Raw genomic sequence first — 18,385 nt, forward strand, 5'->3', positions numbered from 1 at the left:
ATGATTTAATAAGAAAATGTTCCCATTCATTATCACTGCCCAGACCTATGCATGTTTGCAATGCAATTCTGTATTATATTCTACCATCTTCAATTCAAAGAGTGAGAAAAAAAGCAGGAATAAGGCCTTTGCATGTCTTTCCAAGCTTAATTTAAAAGCCTTGTTTCTGTTTAAGGAAGCTCTCATCTTGATCTTATTGCCCACACAGTCATGATAGCCACAAAGCAATTTATATGCTCCAAACTACCACTATTTCTCCCAAAACAACTTGATCCACTGAGCTGGCCCTTCCTTTCCTCCTGTCCTCTTCTTTTCACTGTGCATTCTGATTTTTCTTGAACCTCTGGATCATCTTATCAAACGCGGATTCGTCAAGCGAGTTTTTGTCTCGTCCAGATAGCCTGAGCGTAGAAGATGCTGCCATTCTGGGCACAGAATAGTCATCCAGGTATGGGTTATAGGGATATTCATGGCCAACAGGATCCTCGGCAGTAGCCTGTAGCTTCCAGGCCTCCCCTTTGATTTCTTGGGGCTCATCATAAACCACATGGGCCAGAGTCTCTGGGTTATCATAGACATGTTCCAGGCCTGAACCAGCTAAGGTAAAGCCCAATGTGTCACTTCTGTCACATGCCACCAATGGGGTTGGTGCCTCCCTAGCAGTTTGCCGGGGGTGGTTGCCACCTCTGCTCGGCAGTGAGTTGGAGGCAGAATCTAATGACTCCTCATGCTCCAGGTCATGCTCCCCTTTGACCTGTGGAGCTTTCATTTTCCCTGCATTCTCCAGCATCCCAGGTCCATATTGGGGATCTCTTCTGGGAAGGGAATGGGAGAGTTCTAAGTATGAGAACCTGGTGCTGGGCAAGGGGCAGCTGGGAATGGGCTTCATCAGTCTCCCCCTGTTAGATGGGTTTCCTGGACAGCTGGACCCCAGGGAGAGGGATTTGGTGGTGGCTGCATGGGACGGCTGCCCTTCTGTCACTGAAGTGACTTTTTTGCCTGAAGTGCCTTCTTCATAAGACCTGGCCTCACTGGTAGCTCTGACAAGAAGGGAAGTCTTCAAGGAGTTGTTCAAAGAGCCTCCCTTGCATCTGTCTGACATCTCAGCAGCTCTCTGTGCGTTGATGGCTGCTTCAATGACCTGAATGATCTCATCGCCCTGCTTGGTTAAAAATTCAAAGCTGCCTTCCCCAGAAGCACATCTTCGTCCAGCTTCAAACATGAACATCACCTAGTAGCAAAAACAGAAAGGTCACGTGGGTCAGCTGTATGGGCGGGGGGATTGCAGCTTCAAATATCCCACACCATCACATCTCCAACTTGGTGATGGATGACCAATCAGTCTGGACATAGAGGGCTCCTGGTGGTAGAAAAAGCAAACACAGACAGACCACAAAGTCTTGTTTGGAGAGGCAGTTGCTTGCCACTTTCCCCTGCAAAGACAGCTTTTTCCGTGGTGGCACCTCACCTTTGGAATGCCATTTTCCTTACGGCTTACCTGGCACTTCCTTTACTCTCCCCTTTAGATGCCAGGCCAACACAGGATTTTAATGAAGAGGATTAACCTTTTTAGGTGGCTTTCCCCTAGACTGAGGACTGTTTTATTAATCTAGATAGCTATGTTAGTCTGTCTAGCAGTAGAAAAGAGCAGGACTCCAGTAGCACCTTAAAGACTAACAATATTTATTGCAGCATCACCGCTCAAAAAAGCTCATACGCTGCCACAAATTTTGGTAGTCTTTAGGTTGCTATGGGGCTCTTGTTTTACTAATGCCATTTGAGATATATGTGTGCTGTTATGCCCTGGGTTGCTTTAATTAGCTGTTTTTACCTGCATGGTTTTTATTGATTTTGATGGTTTTAGTAATGTTTTAATTGGATTTATTTATTGCTTTTAGTGTATTATTTGTATTATTGCTGTGTCCCACCTCAAGCAGGTCTGGAGAGGTGGCATATATCTTTCCTAAATAAAATAAGTAATAAATGTGGCACAACAGAAAGCAGACGTTATTTTGTGTTGTGTAACTGCTGAATGAATTCCCCTGAGAAGAGAAAAGAAAAAATATAATGGGAATATCTTATTAAATTTCAATTGCCCATTATTGGTCTTGCCTCCTGCAACAGTACTATTAGCAACAACAGAGACAACAGAGTGGGCAACCAAAATGGTCTGTGCCTATAAGCCCCAGGCCAAGATCCCCTCCCCCAGTTCCATACACACAGAGAGAGAAAATGCTTGTGCAGAGCAGATATGCTGCTATCATCCCCCTGCACCTCTTGTTCAATTCCCTGGTCCCCAAAGCACCATGGGTCCCTGGAACTTTGTAACCTTTCCCACCCCCATCTAGAAGGCTTTTTGACTAGGACAAACATCTCATTTGGCCGGGCCTGGAATGACCACACTTTTTTCCTACCACAATTACCTTGTCATGACCAAATCTCCGCAAGAACTTGTATGGCCAAGTGTAGAACACATCCCCCTTCTGTATGCTGCATAGTTCCAAGGCATCCACTTTAGCTCGAAGGAGAAACCTGCCCCAGAGCTGACAGCACTCAGAAGCCTGTGTTGCCTTCACCGTCACAGGGAACTCTTTTGCAGAAGCTGCTGCAGGTGAACAAAGATGATCTTGTTACATGCAATTAATGGCTTGTCAGCTTCCACCCTGCTGACCGCTGGCAATGGAAACTCCTGTTGGTCTCTGTGCACTTGTCCCCTGCAGGCCAGAGAAATACCTGCATCCTTAAGACAAATATAACTGTATCTTCTTTGGCCAAGCCAGAAGACATAGCACACTCAACGTTTGACACACTGGAGGTAATATGCAGGAAAACAAGAGGACTGCTGAACACTGGGATGGTACAGTAGCATAGGGCTGGGAACCAGAAAATGACAGGGCAGTTCTGCCATTCATTATTACATGCTTTAATTTCTATTTTCAGACCTCTTTCTCGCATACACATATCTCCCAAGAATATAAAGAATGTGAAAGCATGAATCATGAGACGGGGAGCAAAGGGATCAGCAATAGGAAATAGGGCTGATAAGTGTCTGGGGAGCACAAGGCACTAGGCAGCTGGGAGCAGCCACATCTCTTCACAAGGCCTGGGCTTGCAAAACCACACGGCAGGAAGAGGATGCGTGATAGCTTCAACAGAGGCGGACTTTCCATGATGCCTCTGTCAAAGCTCTGTACTGAGTTAACACTACAGCCTCACTGCCACATCAAGCGTATTTCTCATGTCTGTCCTTCACAGGCAGGCTCACCATTCAGGCAGTAAATACACCCATCTCACCCCAAGTCTTGGATTTGGAGCCCTTAGAGCAAAAGACACAGGTTCAGAGCCCTGCCCACAAATGGGAGCTTGTGGATGAATTTGGTTCGGCTTCTCTGTGAGCTGGTGGAACCCCTGAATAGATATTTATAGTACACAAACACATCAGCTATTGGGTCAGACCCATCGTTTATCAAGGTCATCATTATCTACTAGCAGTTCTCCAAGGTTTCAGATAGAGGTCTTTCATGTCATGTGTTCCTAGGTCCCAGAGTTCCTAGTATCTGAAAATGCTAGGGATTGAACCTAGGACCTTCTGCATGCAAAGAAAATGCTGTCATGAAGCCACATCCCCTCCTCCCTTTATCCTTCTCTTTTCTTAGCCTCCAACAACAACAGCAAGGGGGGGAAACATCAAAAAGTGGAGCACAGGAATGAGGAAATGCTCTGCAGTTTCTCTCCCCAGGCCTTCAGTTGCACTTCTCAGTGTCTTTGCTTTGCATCATTGACTCTGTTTGACTCTACGTCCAACAGATTAACCACCAGTCTCCGCAACTTTTTGTTCGCTGCAGGATTGCAGAGGCTGGGCCCTCCCCCCTCCCACAAGGTCTCTTCTGCTCCTACCTTACCTTTGCATGAGGAGCTGTAGAGAGTGTTCTCTGCCATCAAAACTGAAGTGGCCTTGCCTTTCAGGAAGTCCTTCTCTACCACTGTTTTCCAATCTTCCCTGCTTTTCTAGAACCCACAAAAGAGAGAATCTACCATGACCAAAGAGCAATCCAGTTATGTTAATCCAGAGGTGGCTCAGGAGTCACATGTGGCTCTTTCACACATATTGCGTGGCTCCCAGAGGTCGAGGAACTTAATGCAGGCTTACTCTCAAGTAAGCATGCTTAGCATTGGGACCTCAGTCAGCCTCTGAGTGCAGACCCATAGGTAGGCAACTATTTTTGCAGTGTGTGAAGTGGGAAAGGAGGGGTAAATAGGCTTGGAAGCTCTTCTCTACCACAGAGGTCACCCAGAGACCTAGAGTGGGGAAAGAAAGTACAAGAGCTGAGGAAGCCACCGGAAGGAGGGATGGAATTAAAGAGGGCACCGCAGGGTTCCCCCTTAGCTTCGTAGCTCTTGTAGGAGCTGCATTTACTAACCTTGGTGTCAAGGCAAAGATAGATGCATAATGATGCAAACAGGTGTTAGCGATTTATATGTGTGTGTTTCCTTCTCCTACTGGTGCCAAAAAATAATTCCCTAACCTTTCCCTATGCTGGTCTCATGGGGACTGTTATTCCTAGCTTTTTTTTTTTTTTTTTAAGTCTCCTTTAACATGGTCATGTTGTAAAGTGTATACATATGTATTTTATCTTTCTGTGCAAGGACACTATTAAAAGTTTTCATAAAGACATGGGTGTAATATTTGTTCATGTCTTGTGGCTCTCAAACATCTGACATCTATTCTATGTGGCTCTATCATTAAGCAAGTTTGGTCCTGAACATAAACCATGTCTCAGCCATTCATTCTTGTCCATCCCATTTTATTTCACCAAGGAGCTGAGAGTGTGATCCTCTCTCCTCCTCTGTCTTCTCCACACCTTCTACAAAGTGGATAAGGCTAAGGGAGAGCGACTGACCAAAGATCACCCAGTGAGTTTCATGGCTGAATGGATCTCCCTGGTCTTTACCACATTTTCTCTACTATTCCTTAGCCATCTGACTTTCTGAGCACTTTCCACACTTAGAAATTGGATTTATATCCCGCCCTCCACTCCGAAGAGTCTCAGAGCAGCTCACAATCTCCTTTACCTTCCTCCCCCACAACAGACACCCTGTGAGGTGGGTGGGGCTGGAGAGGGCTCTCACAGCAGCTGCCCTTTCAAGGACAACCTCTGCCAGAGCTATGGCCAACACAAGGCCATGCTAGCAGGTGCAAGTGGAAGAGTGGGGAATCAAACCCGGTTCTCCCAGATAAGAGTCCGCACACTTAACCACTACACCAAACTGGCTCTCCACTTAACACCTACTGCCCAGCATCCCAGCTTGTTCTGCACCCCACCCCCACCCCTTTCAAGCAAACTGTCCAGTCTTGAGTGGTTTCTCTCCCATCAAACATGACTTTACATACAGAAGCTGCACTTTTCATCAATATGCTATTGGTGATGCATTCCTGCTGAACAATTAAGTTATCATAGACAGTCTTTTTCATCACAGAAGCTCAGCCAATGGTTTTAAATCTCTTACAGGCAATGGGATTGAAATAAACTGACAGGATGGGACCCAGATTCACTACAGTTATCCTCACCAAGAAAGCATGTTCACAAATCACCAGAATCCAGTCAGCTGCCTCAGTTCTTTCAGCAGCCAGCAGGTAGCACTTCTCAGTGGTTTCCAAGAAAAAAGGTATGGTTTCCTTTGGGCTGTTGGCTTCTCCAGCAGACTCAGCCACATGAACACAGTCACTCAGTTTGATGAGGTGCTTGCTGCTTCCACCTTTCTTTGCAGTTTCTGTGGATGAAGGGCCAGAACCATCCAGGAGCTCTAGGCAGGCAGCAGCACAAACACCCCCACTGTATAACACGCCCCAGAACTTCCGCCATTTCTAAAAGCACAAAGAGAAAAACACACAACAGGAAGCTCACCTGGCCCTCCCCTTAGTGTTAAAGTTAAGGCCTACTTGTTCAGCCACAGAAACAAGAGATGTTGGTGCTGTCTTCACTGACCAGACTTCTAAATGTACTTCACGTGTGAAGCAGTCAGGTCAGGAAGGGATTTTTGCACATGCATACACATGGATTTAATGGATCAGATCAAGACCCATCTAGCCACATTTAGATTCCTCTGGAGCATCCTCTGCTTGCCCCAAGGAACTGATAGCCATGATTACACTGTCTGTACACCTATCTTGCTGGGGGGAAAGTGTAGAAGCACATGCATACGCTACTGACTATGGAGCGCATCAGAAACTGCTGCAATCAGGAGCCGGAGGATCCTGAAAAGTGTGTCAAGATACACATTTGTTTTCTTCAGAAAGTGCAATGTGAACAGGATTCCCTCATCCTAAGGGTCAGATGACATCTAAATGGACGAATCGCTTTAATGGATCAGATCAAGACCCATCTAGCCACATTTAGATTCCTCTGGAGCATCCTCTGCTTGCGCCAAAGAACTGATAGCCATGATTACACTGTCTGTACACCTATCTTGCTGGGGGGAAAGTGTAGATGACTGGAGAAGGCAATGGCAAACTACCCTGTAAAAAGTCTGCTGTGAAAACGTCGTGATGCAATGTCACCCCAGAGTCAGAAACAACTGGTGCTTGCACAGGGGACTACCTTTACCTTTTTACACCTACCTTAGCTATCATGCTAATGATCTTTAATATAATACTCCATAACTTTACCTAATTGTTTTCGCAAACAACTGTTACTGATGGCCATCACAACCAGCTGTTGCAATGCTGCTTTTCTGCAACTATGCTTTTTTCATGTTGCCAAAAGAAGCATTTCTTCTTTATACACTAATTTTTTCATCCAAATGTGACTGATAGGCATACTGAGGGCTTTTCACCCAAGTCAAATTGTTGATGACTCTGGGAATTCCCCCTCCCCTATTTTTGTTGTTATGTTTGGCTTTAGTGAGCTATTTGCTGTTTAGGCACTTTTCAGCATCCCACCCAAACATCTCTCAAGAGGTCCAGATGCAGGCCTGAACAACCACAGAACTGCCTGTTGCAAGACTTTGCCCGTTCTTAAAAAAACAAATCTGCTGCAGTGTAATTGACTCCCAGAGGGATGAACAGCTGAATAAGGGGTTTTTTTGGGGGGTGGGGGTGGGAATGACTTTCAGGCTAAGCAGCAGCATTTAGGATATATGAAGACTTGTCAGAGTGTGGATCTGTAACCATTTCAGCAAAAGAAGTCCATAGTCTGAAGCAAAAGCTGGAACTGTCACCCATGGGCAGGCCTTACCTTCCCAAAAGTCTGCTGCTGCTGCAAGTAGAGAAAGCCCTGCTTCACAACACCATCTTCCATCTTCTGGCGATGGTTTGAGAAAACCACTTCACTCACGCTTCTTCCAGTGTTTCTTTCCCTCACGCCTGCTCTTCTGCTGGAGTTGAATCGTCTCTCTTTCTGCAACTCTATTTCCTGTTACTTCTCCAACTTTTCTTTTTTTATATTTATACACACACGCATGCTGCGCGTGTCAGCTTCCTGTAGTGGTAGATCTTACCAAAAAGGGCAGAAACAGATGCTTAAGCAGATCACTGCATAAAAGCACACAAGAAGCTACATGTGTAGACAGCATGAGTCTATTGTCTGATGTTTAACGGTTTGTGGGTTTATTAGTAGCTGGTGTTCTTAATGACTTGCATTTTATACTGTAAGCCACCTCAAGCAGGACTCTGAAGAAACCACATAGAAATATTCTATCTATCTATCTATCTATCTATCTATCTATCTATCTATCCATCCATCCATCCATCCATCCAAAAAGAAGATTACATTTAAAGTAGTTATTGTTAACATTTGACGTCAATATTTGATTTCAGGGCTTAGCCAGCTTGTAATCACTGGCACACAGGCAATCATGTTTAGTCTTTGCCAGCTGACATGACTGCATGTAGTAAATGTACTTACTTACTTCACTCATTTAACCCAGCAAGGAACACTTCTTCTTTTCCTTGCTCTTAACCTGAGGTGACCAAAACAGATTATAACTTCTAAACCTTAATATTGGTTTTTTTCATGTTCACGCAATCCAGTGATTTATTATGACTTCTTTCTGCTATTAATACAAAATAAACATTTAAAATGTCATCAGTTTTAAAATTCAGATTTTGATGTTTCTGGGGAGAAATAATAATTTAATTTTGGCCTTCCTTCCGCAGCAAGTTTGTTACACCAAATAAAGTTGGTTTCAATGCCATCCTAGCAGATGGGGTTGATTTGCATTCTGGATAATTGGCTTGGAATGGCCATTAGAACCATCACAGCACAGTATTATTTTCTAGTTATACTGTTCAGAGGCTTAGAGGACACTAAGGCACTTTCCACTGATAGAGCTTGGAGAAATGCCAGTACTGGCGTCTTATGCCAGAGTGACACCAGAGTTATCCAGCTATGATTTTATTCCAGCACAAACTGATGACTGGCACAACTCTAAAGAGAACCTAGTGTGATTTTGTGATCTTGACTTCCCTCAGAGCGGGACTCAGCCCCTGGCAATGCTCTTAGGTTACACTAACAAATGAAAAACTAGTTAAGGGCTCCTCTTGAACTCAATGAAGAGTTAACAGTGACTGTTCCCACTCCAGAGTCATGAGTGTATAGGATTCCACCCTACAGACAACTGCAGCACATTAATAACAGCACTATTTAAATGTCAGACATGGAATCCAGATCTCAGAGGACGGGGCATGCAACTACATATTCTCCTCCAATCAATAGACAATACTGACAATACTGACTTTGATGGACCAAGGGTCTGATTCAGTATAAGGCAGCTTCATATGTAATCTTTATTATTGCACTCAACGACCAGCACAGAATGCAACTACATCACTATGGTCTTGTGCTTAGTGAAAAGAGCACTCACGGGACCTTATAGATATTGGGGATTCTGCAGAAAGGGCTTTTTGCACAACCACCACCACCACCCCAAGCGAATAATACAGAACATATCACTAAACTTCCCCCCAACATGTACTCCAAACACAAGCAGTCAACAAGGACATCTACACTAGAATTCTTCAATCTTTCCAGATTCAGAACCCATCATCCAACCTTCAGGCAGCAACAGGGGGACCACTAAGATGACAGGTTGCCCCATGATATCAGAGCCATGTGACAGGAAGAGGAGAAGCCAGAGATGTGACTCCACTGGAGTCAAGGCCAGAACTAAGGGAAGCAGACTAAGACAGCATGAAACAGCAAATGCAAAGGAAACATCAGGAAGCATATCATAGTGAGTCTAGAAATGGGGTGGGGCTTAGAGAGAGACTGGTCAAAGTGGGTGGGGTAGGAAAAGAGATTGTAGGGGATGGAAAGTCGTCTCAAGGAGTGATGCCTCATGAACCTGCTTGTGCTAAACAGGAATGTTCTCCACAGTGACTCTGCCATGCCACCCTGCTGATCTAGGACTTCCAGAAGTTTGACACTCTAACTCTATGCATGTCCATTACCAGTAGGTTGTACCCCATCAGGCCTCATTTTGGGCAGGCAGGAACTCACAGGAGTGGAGCTCTAGAACCTCTAAATTTTATTGTGCTCTTTCTTTCTTACCCCCTCCCAAAAAAATACTTGATTCTGGGCTCCATTGCTCAAACCCCCTGTGAGAATTTTGCTGAACTCTAAGATTTGACAAACTTTCTAATATTTTTCCCCACCAAAAATGGGAAAATAACCAAAACATAAAGCAGGCAGATGGAAATCTTCATCATGTCACTGTGGCCCTATAGGAGAAAGTAATTTTAAAAGTATGATGGGAGTAAGGTTTTATTAGGACAATTATAACTCAAGAAGCATTTTAAGGTAGATGCTGAGTTGATATAATTTAGTACACCTTCCGGTGATGTCAGAGGTGTGTGGCATATGCAAATGAGTTATGCATATGAATGGTACTAATGAGCTCCAGCACCTCTTTTTCTACAAAATGACTCCCACCCCCACCCACCCTCCAAAACTTCCACAAAAATGGTAGTTTTATAGGGACATGCAGTGGGGCTTCACACCTACCTCAGTATTGTGGCCCATGGTTGAAGACCACTGCTCTACGTCAGTCTTCCACCCCAGGATGCAAGGATAAAACTCCCCACTTGAGCCACCGTAGAAAGGGAGTGCCACACTTCAAAGTATGACTACTGCATGTAGCTTCCTGTGGCTGTTTCTTCCTTCTCTGCAACATGTGGAAATAGCAAACCAGCCATAATGTCTTTTTTTTTCTTGTAATGCTGCTGAAAGCAGCTGCTCATGCCAGATCAATTGAACATGGGATGGCAAATAAAAAATGACCTTGAAGGAGGGGAAGATACCATGCATAGAAATGGCAAATGTATGATAAGAATAACATTTAGGTCTGAAGTCCTAGATCAGGTAGAAATGATGAATGAAACAGATACAGCACCAAGAACCATCTTAGACTTTTAAATCATTTTCAAGGTCATAGATCACTGCACAGCCCATATCAGGCTGGCTGTTTGTTTGTTTGTTTGTTTGTTTGTTTGTTTGTTAAGCTGTTGCAGCTCTTAAAGCAATGAACCAATTTGTACATACCATACAGCAAATTTAGGGTCATATAACTACAGTGAAGTCTGGGGAGACTGCTATAAGGGAACAAGTGATGAAAAACTAGAAATGATGGGCAAAACTTGGCTTTGAGCTGCAGTCTCATTTGAATCACCCTACACAGCTATTTCAAACTTATTGCATATCAGGCATCCAACTCATTTTCTTATGGAATGTCCAGATTTGATTTATTCTTACATTGAGTGATCACTGAAACATTTATATGCCACTTTGCTCTCCAATGGGAACCCAAAGCAACAAAAATACAATGCTAATAAAGAGAAGGAAAAAAGAAGGTTTCAGAGTGAAGGACAGATCTCTCTGTCTGTTCCTCTGCCCAGGGATAGTCTTAGCCAATAGGCAACAGGGACAGCAGCTCTGGGCTCCAAACCCACAGCCCATCCCCCACCCCCCACCCTACAAAGGAGAGAGAGAAAGAACCAGATCAGGCTCATGCAGTCTCTTGTATCTGCCTCATCTGAGCCTCGGGCATCTAGCTTCCAGCAGAGTGGTGGCTCTGGTCCACTTTGCACAGGGCAAGGGCCACCCCTGGCTTGACCCTGGTAGGATCTTACATTTACCTGTACAAATATAAAGTGTTCTTATAACCTTATACACATTCTATTTGGTAGTATACAATCTTCTTGAGAATGAATTATCAGTGACAAAGAATTATCTGAAAAACCTCTGTGAGGCACAGCTATATTCAGTCATCAAAATCAGTCCATAAAGGATCCAACAACCCAACAGGTAACCATAGATATCCTCTTTTTTCTGTAATCATTCATACTGATGGAAAACATATCCATTACAAATCACCACTCTTAGGCTTATATGACCACTCATATAGGACCACTCCCCCAATATTTTACAAAGATCTTCACAGGAAACTACTAAAGAACCTCTTTCTGACAGGAACCCACCCTTCTCCTCATGGAGAGGGTAAGTGTTGTTCTTTTGTGGTTTATTCCAATGCAAACCCCATCTTGTTAATTTCATTTACCCTGGTAGGGGGCAGGAAGGGGGAAGTAGTGATTCAGGGTAGAGGCTTAGCTATGGGGCTCAACTAGAGACACTCAGTTACAGCTAGCTGATGTTCCAATTCCCTCCCCAAGTTATGATGGTTACCAGATGCAGCCAAAAGCCTTCACAGTAGCTGCAAGATGAAAAACACAGGCTTATAAATATCATGTCAGTATTGATTTAACCCTTCCAGACCTACATCATCAAAGCTGGATCATATTAATAATGATGATGATAATTATTATATATGATGATAATTTGCCAGAGTAATAGGCTATTTCATTACAGCCATGCATTCATTTCTTCCCTGCCTTCTTCATCATTGCAGATAAAGAGACAGTATATGAAGACTTACTGAAACAGACATGGAGCTGGTAACCACCATCAAAAGAAAAAGAAATTGTGGCAATTTTGACTGTAAATCAGTGGAAGAGACGATTTGTGCCTTACATTATGCTAAACAGAAACAAAAAGTGTGTGATAAGATCAGGTAAAAATAATGACTGAAAGAGATAGAGAAGCATCTTGGGCTTGAAGGAGCATAGCAACTCCCCCTCACCACCACGACCCCGTTCTAGTGGATTTCCATCACCTTCTTCCCACAGGGGGAGAGTTCTAATCTAAAACAGATATGCCTCATAATGGGAACACAGTACAGATGAGGTATTTTGATAATTTACTGCCCACCCTGTTATCTCAGCTGAGCTGCTGAGGTGATTGTGGACGTGGAGTTGAAGTCCTCTGGAGTGTTTAGAAATTGATGTAAATGCTGTTTTTAGTTAGATTTTAATTGTGGTTCCTAATTATTGTCTGTTTATATTGGATTTGATATTTATTGGTTGTTTGCCATTAGCCACTTTGAACCCAGGAAAAATTGGGGCACAAATCCCTTCAAATGAACAAACAATTAATACACAGCAGCAGCTGCAGCACTGAGGCTCAGGCAGTCAGCTGTCTTTATTAGTATTATTAACACAATATTCCCAGAATGCCTTCCAACATACAAATCACACACAGTTCCTTTGCATTGCTTTTCTCAGCTATTATAAGATGAGTTTATGTATTTATTTACTTATTTTATTTATTATTTTGATTTCTATTCCATTCCTCTCATGATCATGAGGCTCAGAGCGGATTACATATAGTAAACAGATTAAAATACAGTTAAATTCTATTATATATAAGTTCAAATATTAATCAGATGGTATACAAAGTGTAAGACTGTTCTCAGGGCGGAGGGGAGGAAAGGAGGAGGAGAAGAAGCAGGCAAAAAATAGGAGCTTTCCTGGTCTCACCCATAAGCTTGGTGATACATTTTGCAGAACCTGTAGAATTAAGCCAGGTACTGCAGGGCCTGGATCTCACTCAGAAGTGTGTTCCACCAAGTTGGAGCTACCACCAAAAAGACTCTACATCTAGCTGAGACTAGGTGAATATTCCTAGGCCCTGGGATCATCAGCATGTTGTTATTTGAGGAGCATAATGCTCTTTGGCCGGTATGCCAAGAGAGGCAGTCCTGATGATATGTTGGTACCAGATTGTAAAGGTCTTTAAAGGTTAAAACCAACACCTTGAACATGATCCAGAATTCAATCTGGAGCCAGTGCAGCTGGTGGAGCACTGGCTAGATATATGCTCTGAGAGGAGTTCCTGTAAGGACCCTTGCCACTGCATTCTGGACCAGTTGAATTTTCCAGGTCAGTCTCAGAGGTAGGGGTAGCCATATGTAGAGCAAGTTACAGTAATCCATTCTGGAGGTGACCATTGCATGGATCACATTAGATAGATCCAGATGAGATAGGAAGGGAGCCAGCTGCCAAACTTGGCATAGATAGAAAAATGTGTGTGATCTGGGCCTCCATTGACAAGGAGGTATCCAGAATCATACCCAGGCTCTTCACTGTCGATGCTGGTGGCAGAGGAGTGTTGTCCAACGTTGGGAGCTGACTACCCAATCCCAGATCTCTTCCCCAGCCACAGGACCTCCATCTTCAGTGGATTTAGCTTCACCCTTCTCTGTTTCAAACATCGCCATGGCCTGCAATCCTCTTGCCAGATTTTCTGGGGTAGCATCCAGTTGATCACCCACCAACAGATACAGCTGGGTGTCCAGTGCACTGGTGACAACCCAGCCCAAAGCTCCACACCAGTTGGGTGAAGAGATGCATACAGATGTTGAATAACATTAGGGAGAGAATCGCTTCCTAAGGGACACCACACAACAGTGGATGTCATGGTCTCCCCTAGTGCCACCTTCTGTCTCTGTCCTCAGAGAAAGGAGAAACTTCAAGGTAGTTCCCTAAATCCCTGTGTTGATGAAGTGGTGGGTCAACAGGTAGTCAACCAGGTCAAATGCTGTTGACAGAACAAGTAACAACAGCAGCACTGATCTGCCTTGATCCAGTTGTCTGTGGAAGTAATCATTGAGGGGTGACCAAAGTCATCTCCATCCCATGGCCAGGGTGGAAACTGGACAAGAATGGAGCCAGCTTCGATGTGTCCTTTAGGAAACCCTGAAGCTGTTCTGCAACCGGTCTTTCAGCTACCTTGCCCAAAACTGGAAGATTCAAAATTGGGTGGTATTTGAATGGATTGGTAGAATCCAATGAAGGTTTCTTTAAGAGTGGGCAGGACTTTTTTTGAGCAGGAACACACAGGAACACAGTTCCAGCTGGCTTGGCATCAGAGGGTGTGGCCTAACATGCAAATGTGCTCCTGCTGGGCTTTTTCTACAAAAAAAGCCCTGTGTGAAACAATGGTGATGTCAGGGGGTATGGTCTAAAATGCAAATGAATCCCCGCTGGGCCTTTTCTACAAAAAATAGCCCTGAGTGGGCATACCGTTGCCGCCTTTAAACATCCTGGAAAGACCCCTAAGCTTAGGGACAGATTTATAATGTTTGCTGGGGAGCCTGTATTCCATCTCCACTGGCTTTAACCAGCTATGATGGGCATGGGTCCAGGAGACATGCAATTGGTTTTGCAGTATCCAGAATCCTATCAACATTGTCCTGGAAGAGCAGGTTGAATTGATCCAGTGTTGGATCTGAAGATGGTCAAGAGGCTTGAAGTTCTTTTACTAAATCCATTTGGCAGGCAGGTCCTGGAGGAGCAACAGGACTTTATCCACAAAAAAAGCTCACAAAAGCCTCACAGCTAACTTCCGAATTTCTAACATTTTGGCTTCCCTCAGAGAGAGATGTTAAAGACCCAATTACCCTACACAATTGTGTTGGGCAAGAGCTAGCAGATACCATAGAGACAGCATAAAATTCTTTCTTTCCTGCCTTCACCACCACCTCATAGCATCTCATAAATGTCCTGTAAAATGCTCTTGTAGCTTCATTATGAGTTTGCTGCCAAACTTGCTCTAGCCATCTAAGTACCTGTTTCATCCTCTGAAACTCCCAAGGTGTACCAAGGCACTAATTTGGTACAGGGGTGGAGAGGACATCAGGGAGTGATCTTGTCAATGGCTTCAGAAAGATGGCTATGCCAGTCTTCTACAAGTACATCTAATTAGTTACCGGGAGGGACATTGTTCTGTTCCTGCAGAACATTCTGGAAAACTATTGGATCCATCAGTCTATTCAGGCAAGCAAAAATTTGCTCGCCACCCAAGCAGGGAGGAGCTGGGTTACTCAGCCTTCAGAATGAAATAATCGGACCACGGCACTGCATGAATTTCAATCAAATCCACATTTATCCCCATGCCAAAGATCAAATCCAACTGTGGCCCACTTAATGAGTGGGAGCTGATAAAATTTGAGAAAGTCCCAGTGCTTCCATGAAAGACACAAGGTCCATTGTCTGAATAAGCATAGACATTGAAGTCTCCCAGCACCATAAGTCTGAGGAACTCCAAGGCCCAGCCTTCAGCAGACTAGGCAGGGTATCTGCTGGTTTGCTAGGTGGTCAGTACACCAGCCAGGTAGCCAAACTCTCTTCATCATCCCATGCTAGGCCAACACATTCAGTGCTGGAGATCTCTGGCATGGGGAGTGGTCTGAAGGTAAACAATGTATGTATGTCTATCACTACCCTGCTGACTTTTTGTCCGAGACTAGTGTTGCCTATTCCCAGTTGGGGGCAGGGGATCCCCTGGTTTGAAGGCCCTCCCTCCACTTCAGGGTTATCAGAAAGCGGGGAGAGGGAGGGAAATGCTGGACACTTCATTGTACCCTATGGAAACTGATTCCTATAGGGTATAACGGAGAATGCCCCTGTCCATCTGGCACAGATCATTCACCATGGTCGTTCTCAATGGGAGAGAGCTGAGGGGCAGCTCCTTCCCACATCCTCAGATTTTGCATGTTCTCTGCCCTGTTGCCACTTGCACATGGCGAAAAAGGAGCTAGATGCTAAGGATTCACTGCAAATATAATTAGCCGCAGAACTGGTGGTTCCATTCTAACAGCATTACACCCTTCCAAGCCCATTGACTTCAATGGACTAAGATGTAATTCCGCTTAGCATGGCACTGTAAATTGCACAAATTTAAGGGAGAGTGCAGGATCTATTGGAACAATAAGCAACAAACCATAAGAACAAGGAGGAGGAGTGGCTGTATGGAAGGATGGGGTCCAAGCTAACTTACAAGCTGACTGGGGCATACTAGAAGCAAGCAACCAATTAAGTGGATGCCAGCTGACAGGGTGCACAGCCATTCAGACAAATCAGAGAAGTTCAGGTCAGGCCACAGGGCAGGATCAAAAGCTGATGAGAGATCCATAAGATATTGCAGACATTAATTCACATCAGGCCAAAAGTCATGAGAGTTCATGACCAGCAGTCTGGGGTTAAGCAGAAGTATGGTCAAGATTGTGAGGAACCAGAATAGCATTCTTATGAAGTCATCCTTGAAGACAAAAACACAACCAGAGACCAGAATCTAAGATGCAGCAGCAATAGCACCATCTTTCACTCCCAGAAAGATGCTTAACAATGAAGTGCTGAGCCAGAAGGAAGCAGATTTATACCTTCAAACTAATTATTGGACCCCTCAGTCAGATGCTTCTGCATTTCCTGTGCTGGTAGGGTGTTTTGCATCCGTTGGCCATACAGAGGAGGGTGCTGTGGTGCAGTTCTCTCTGAAAAGAGAAAGATCAGCTGGCACACTGAGCAATATTTTGGAGCAGTTGACCAAAGTTCTTTCTTGGAATCTCCATGGTATCTGACAATAGTACAACAGGCCAATTCACCATTCCCTCTGAGTGCTGTACTGGCCTACTGCACTCTCTAAGAGGTGTGCCTTCATGCTTCCACAAATGTAACTGATGTAAGATGCCTTTGGTTTGCACTTTACACTTTAGCTGTCCAATTCTGATTTTATTCTGTATGTTCTCAGATTTAATTTTGGATTCTGCCAGTGTGTTGGGGAACATACTATATTTTCCATATGCTTCTTCCTCATTAGTTTGGTGAAAAGCCTTCTCATTATGCAGGCCTTTCTGCCTAACCTGTGTTCTCTCCTTTTCTTGTAAATTAGGAAGCACTTCATCAAATAGTTTCTGCAGATCTGCATGGCTTTCTCTGACAGTTTTCTTTTGACCAAGGGCATCTGATTTCTCCCCTGGCTTGTAACTTTCTTTTATTTCACTCACAAAAATGTGACTTCTTAAACTGTCAATTCATTTTTAAAAAATCGTTTCATTGTTGATTCAAAAAGATATTATCTTTTTTGTAACTGTTTCAAATAAGAAAACAAGGATTACTTTTGTGTTCTAAGCCTTCCCAGGAATTTAAGCTTTTACTAAATGCACATCTTTTGGTTCAGTATTTTCCCATGTAAATAATTTTCCCTGATAACATCATAAAATTATTGTAGTGTCTGGGGGTTCATCTGCATTCTCTATCACCAATTTAATGTCCCCTCTCACTAACCAGATGTCCTGTCAATATGACCCATTTTTCCATGTTTCCAACAAACTGCATTGGTTCAAATAAAAAAAAAGGTAAAGGTAGTCCCCTATGCAACCACCAGTCTTTTCCGACTCAGGAGTGACATTGCTTTCACAACATTTTCATGGCAGACTTTTTACAGAGTGATTTGCCATTGCCTTCCCCAGTCATCTATACTTTACCCCCTAGCAAGCTGGATACCCATTTTACCAACCTCGGAAGGATGGAAGGCTGAGCCATCCCTGAGCCGGCTACCTGAACCCAGCTTCTGCCGGGATCGAACAGGTTGTGAGCAGAGAGCTTGGACTGCAGTATTGCAGCTTACCACGGGCTTCTGATTGGTTCAGATAGGTCACCTTATACCCAGCTTCCTAACCTCAGCTACATTCCTTCTGTTCTCTAGCTATATTTCTCAGAGCATGGCACATGAACACATTAAGTAAATAATGGAAGATACCTTACACTGAATTAGATCATTGGTCCTTCAAGTATGTCTTCTCTGACTGGCACCAGCTTGCCAAGGTATAAGGTGTTTCATATAATTTACTACCTGATCCTTTTTAAAATTGGAGATGCCAGGGATTGAATCTGCAGCCTTCTGCATACCAAGCAGATGCTCTACCATGAACCATAGCTGCTCCTACCAAAGTTTCCTTATACCAAGTTTCCCCACTTAGAGTTCATCAGACCACACAAGGCTCATATTAGCACTATAACTTTATTGTCATGGATTTTGTTTAAGATAAGAGACAGGTACAACCAACATATCTTAAAGTTTTTTTCACTTCCAGATAATCTGCTGCATCTTGAAATCGAAGTATATACGTATATCTGGATTTTGCTCAGTAATGGCCTAAATACACTCTTGCAGGCTCTCCATAAACATATTTCCCTATTACCCCGAAAGCCCAT

At 43.9% G+C, this 18,385-nt stretch overlaps 1 protein-coding gene across 2 annotated transcripts; it reads right to left on the reverse strand.

Annotated features, from left to right (window-relative positions):
- Window positions 1-256: 256 nt before the first annotated feature.
- DOK2 (docking protein 2) lies at window positions 257-7,319 on the reverse strand. 2 transcript variants are annotated; one of them, XM_060250874.1, is made up of 5 exons: window positions 7,236-7,319; window positions 5,570-5,866; window positions 3,903-4,008; window positions 2,424-2,602; window positions 257-1,231 (listed from the first exon to the last, which is right to left on the reverse strand). In XM_060250874.1, the coding sequence occupies exons 1-5, from the start codon at window positions 7,296-7,298 to the stop codon at window positions 314-316; spliced, it is 1,563 nt and encodes a 520-aa protein (XP_060106857.1). In that variant the 5' UTR covers window positions 7,299-7,319; the 3' UTR covers window positions 257-313. The 2 variants fall into 2 exon arrangements, with proteins under 2 accessions (XP_060106857.1, XP_060106856.1); XM_060250873.1 differs by having other exon boundaries at window positions 2,424-2,605.
- Window positions 7,320-18,385: the final 11,066 nt, after the last annotated feature.

This window comes from Heteronotia binoei, chromosome 12 (genome assembly GCF_032191835.1).
Source record: "Heteronotia binoei isolate CCM8104 ecotype False Entrance Well chromosome 12, APGP_CSIRO_Hbin_v1, whole genome shotgun sequence".
Classification (NCBI taxonomy): Eukaryota; Metazoa; Chordata; class Lepidosauria; order Squamata; family Gekkonidae; genus Heteronotia; species Heteronotia binoei.

Coding starts and splice junctions, on each gene's coding strand:
- DOK2 (XM_060250873.1), bottom strand. CDS start 7,298: ATGGAAGATGGTGTTGTGAAGCAGGGCTTTCTCTACTTGCAGCAGCAG. Junction 5,867..7,235: donor AGCAGCAGACTTTTGGGAAG/GTAAGGCCTGCC, acceptor TTGTGCTTTTAG/AAATGGCGGAAGTTCTGGGG. Junction 1,232..2,423: donor GGAGATTTGGTCATGACAAG/GTAATTGTGGTA, acceptor TTTTGCTACTAG/GTGATGTTCATGTTTGAAGC.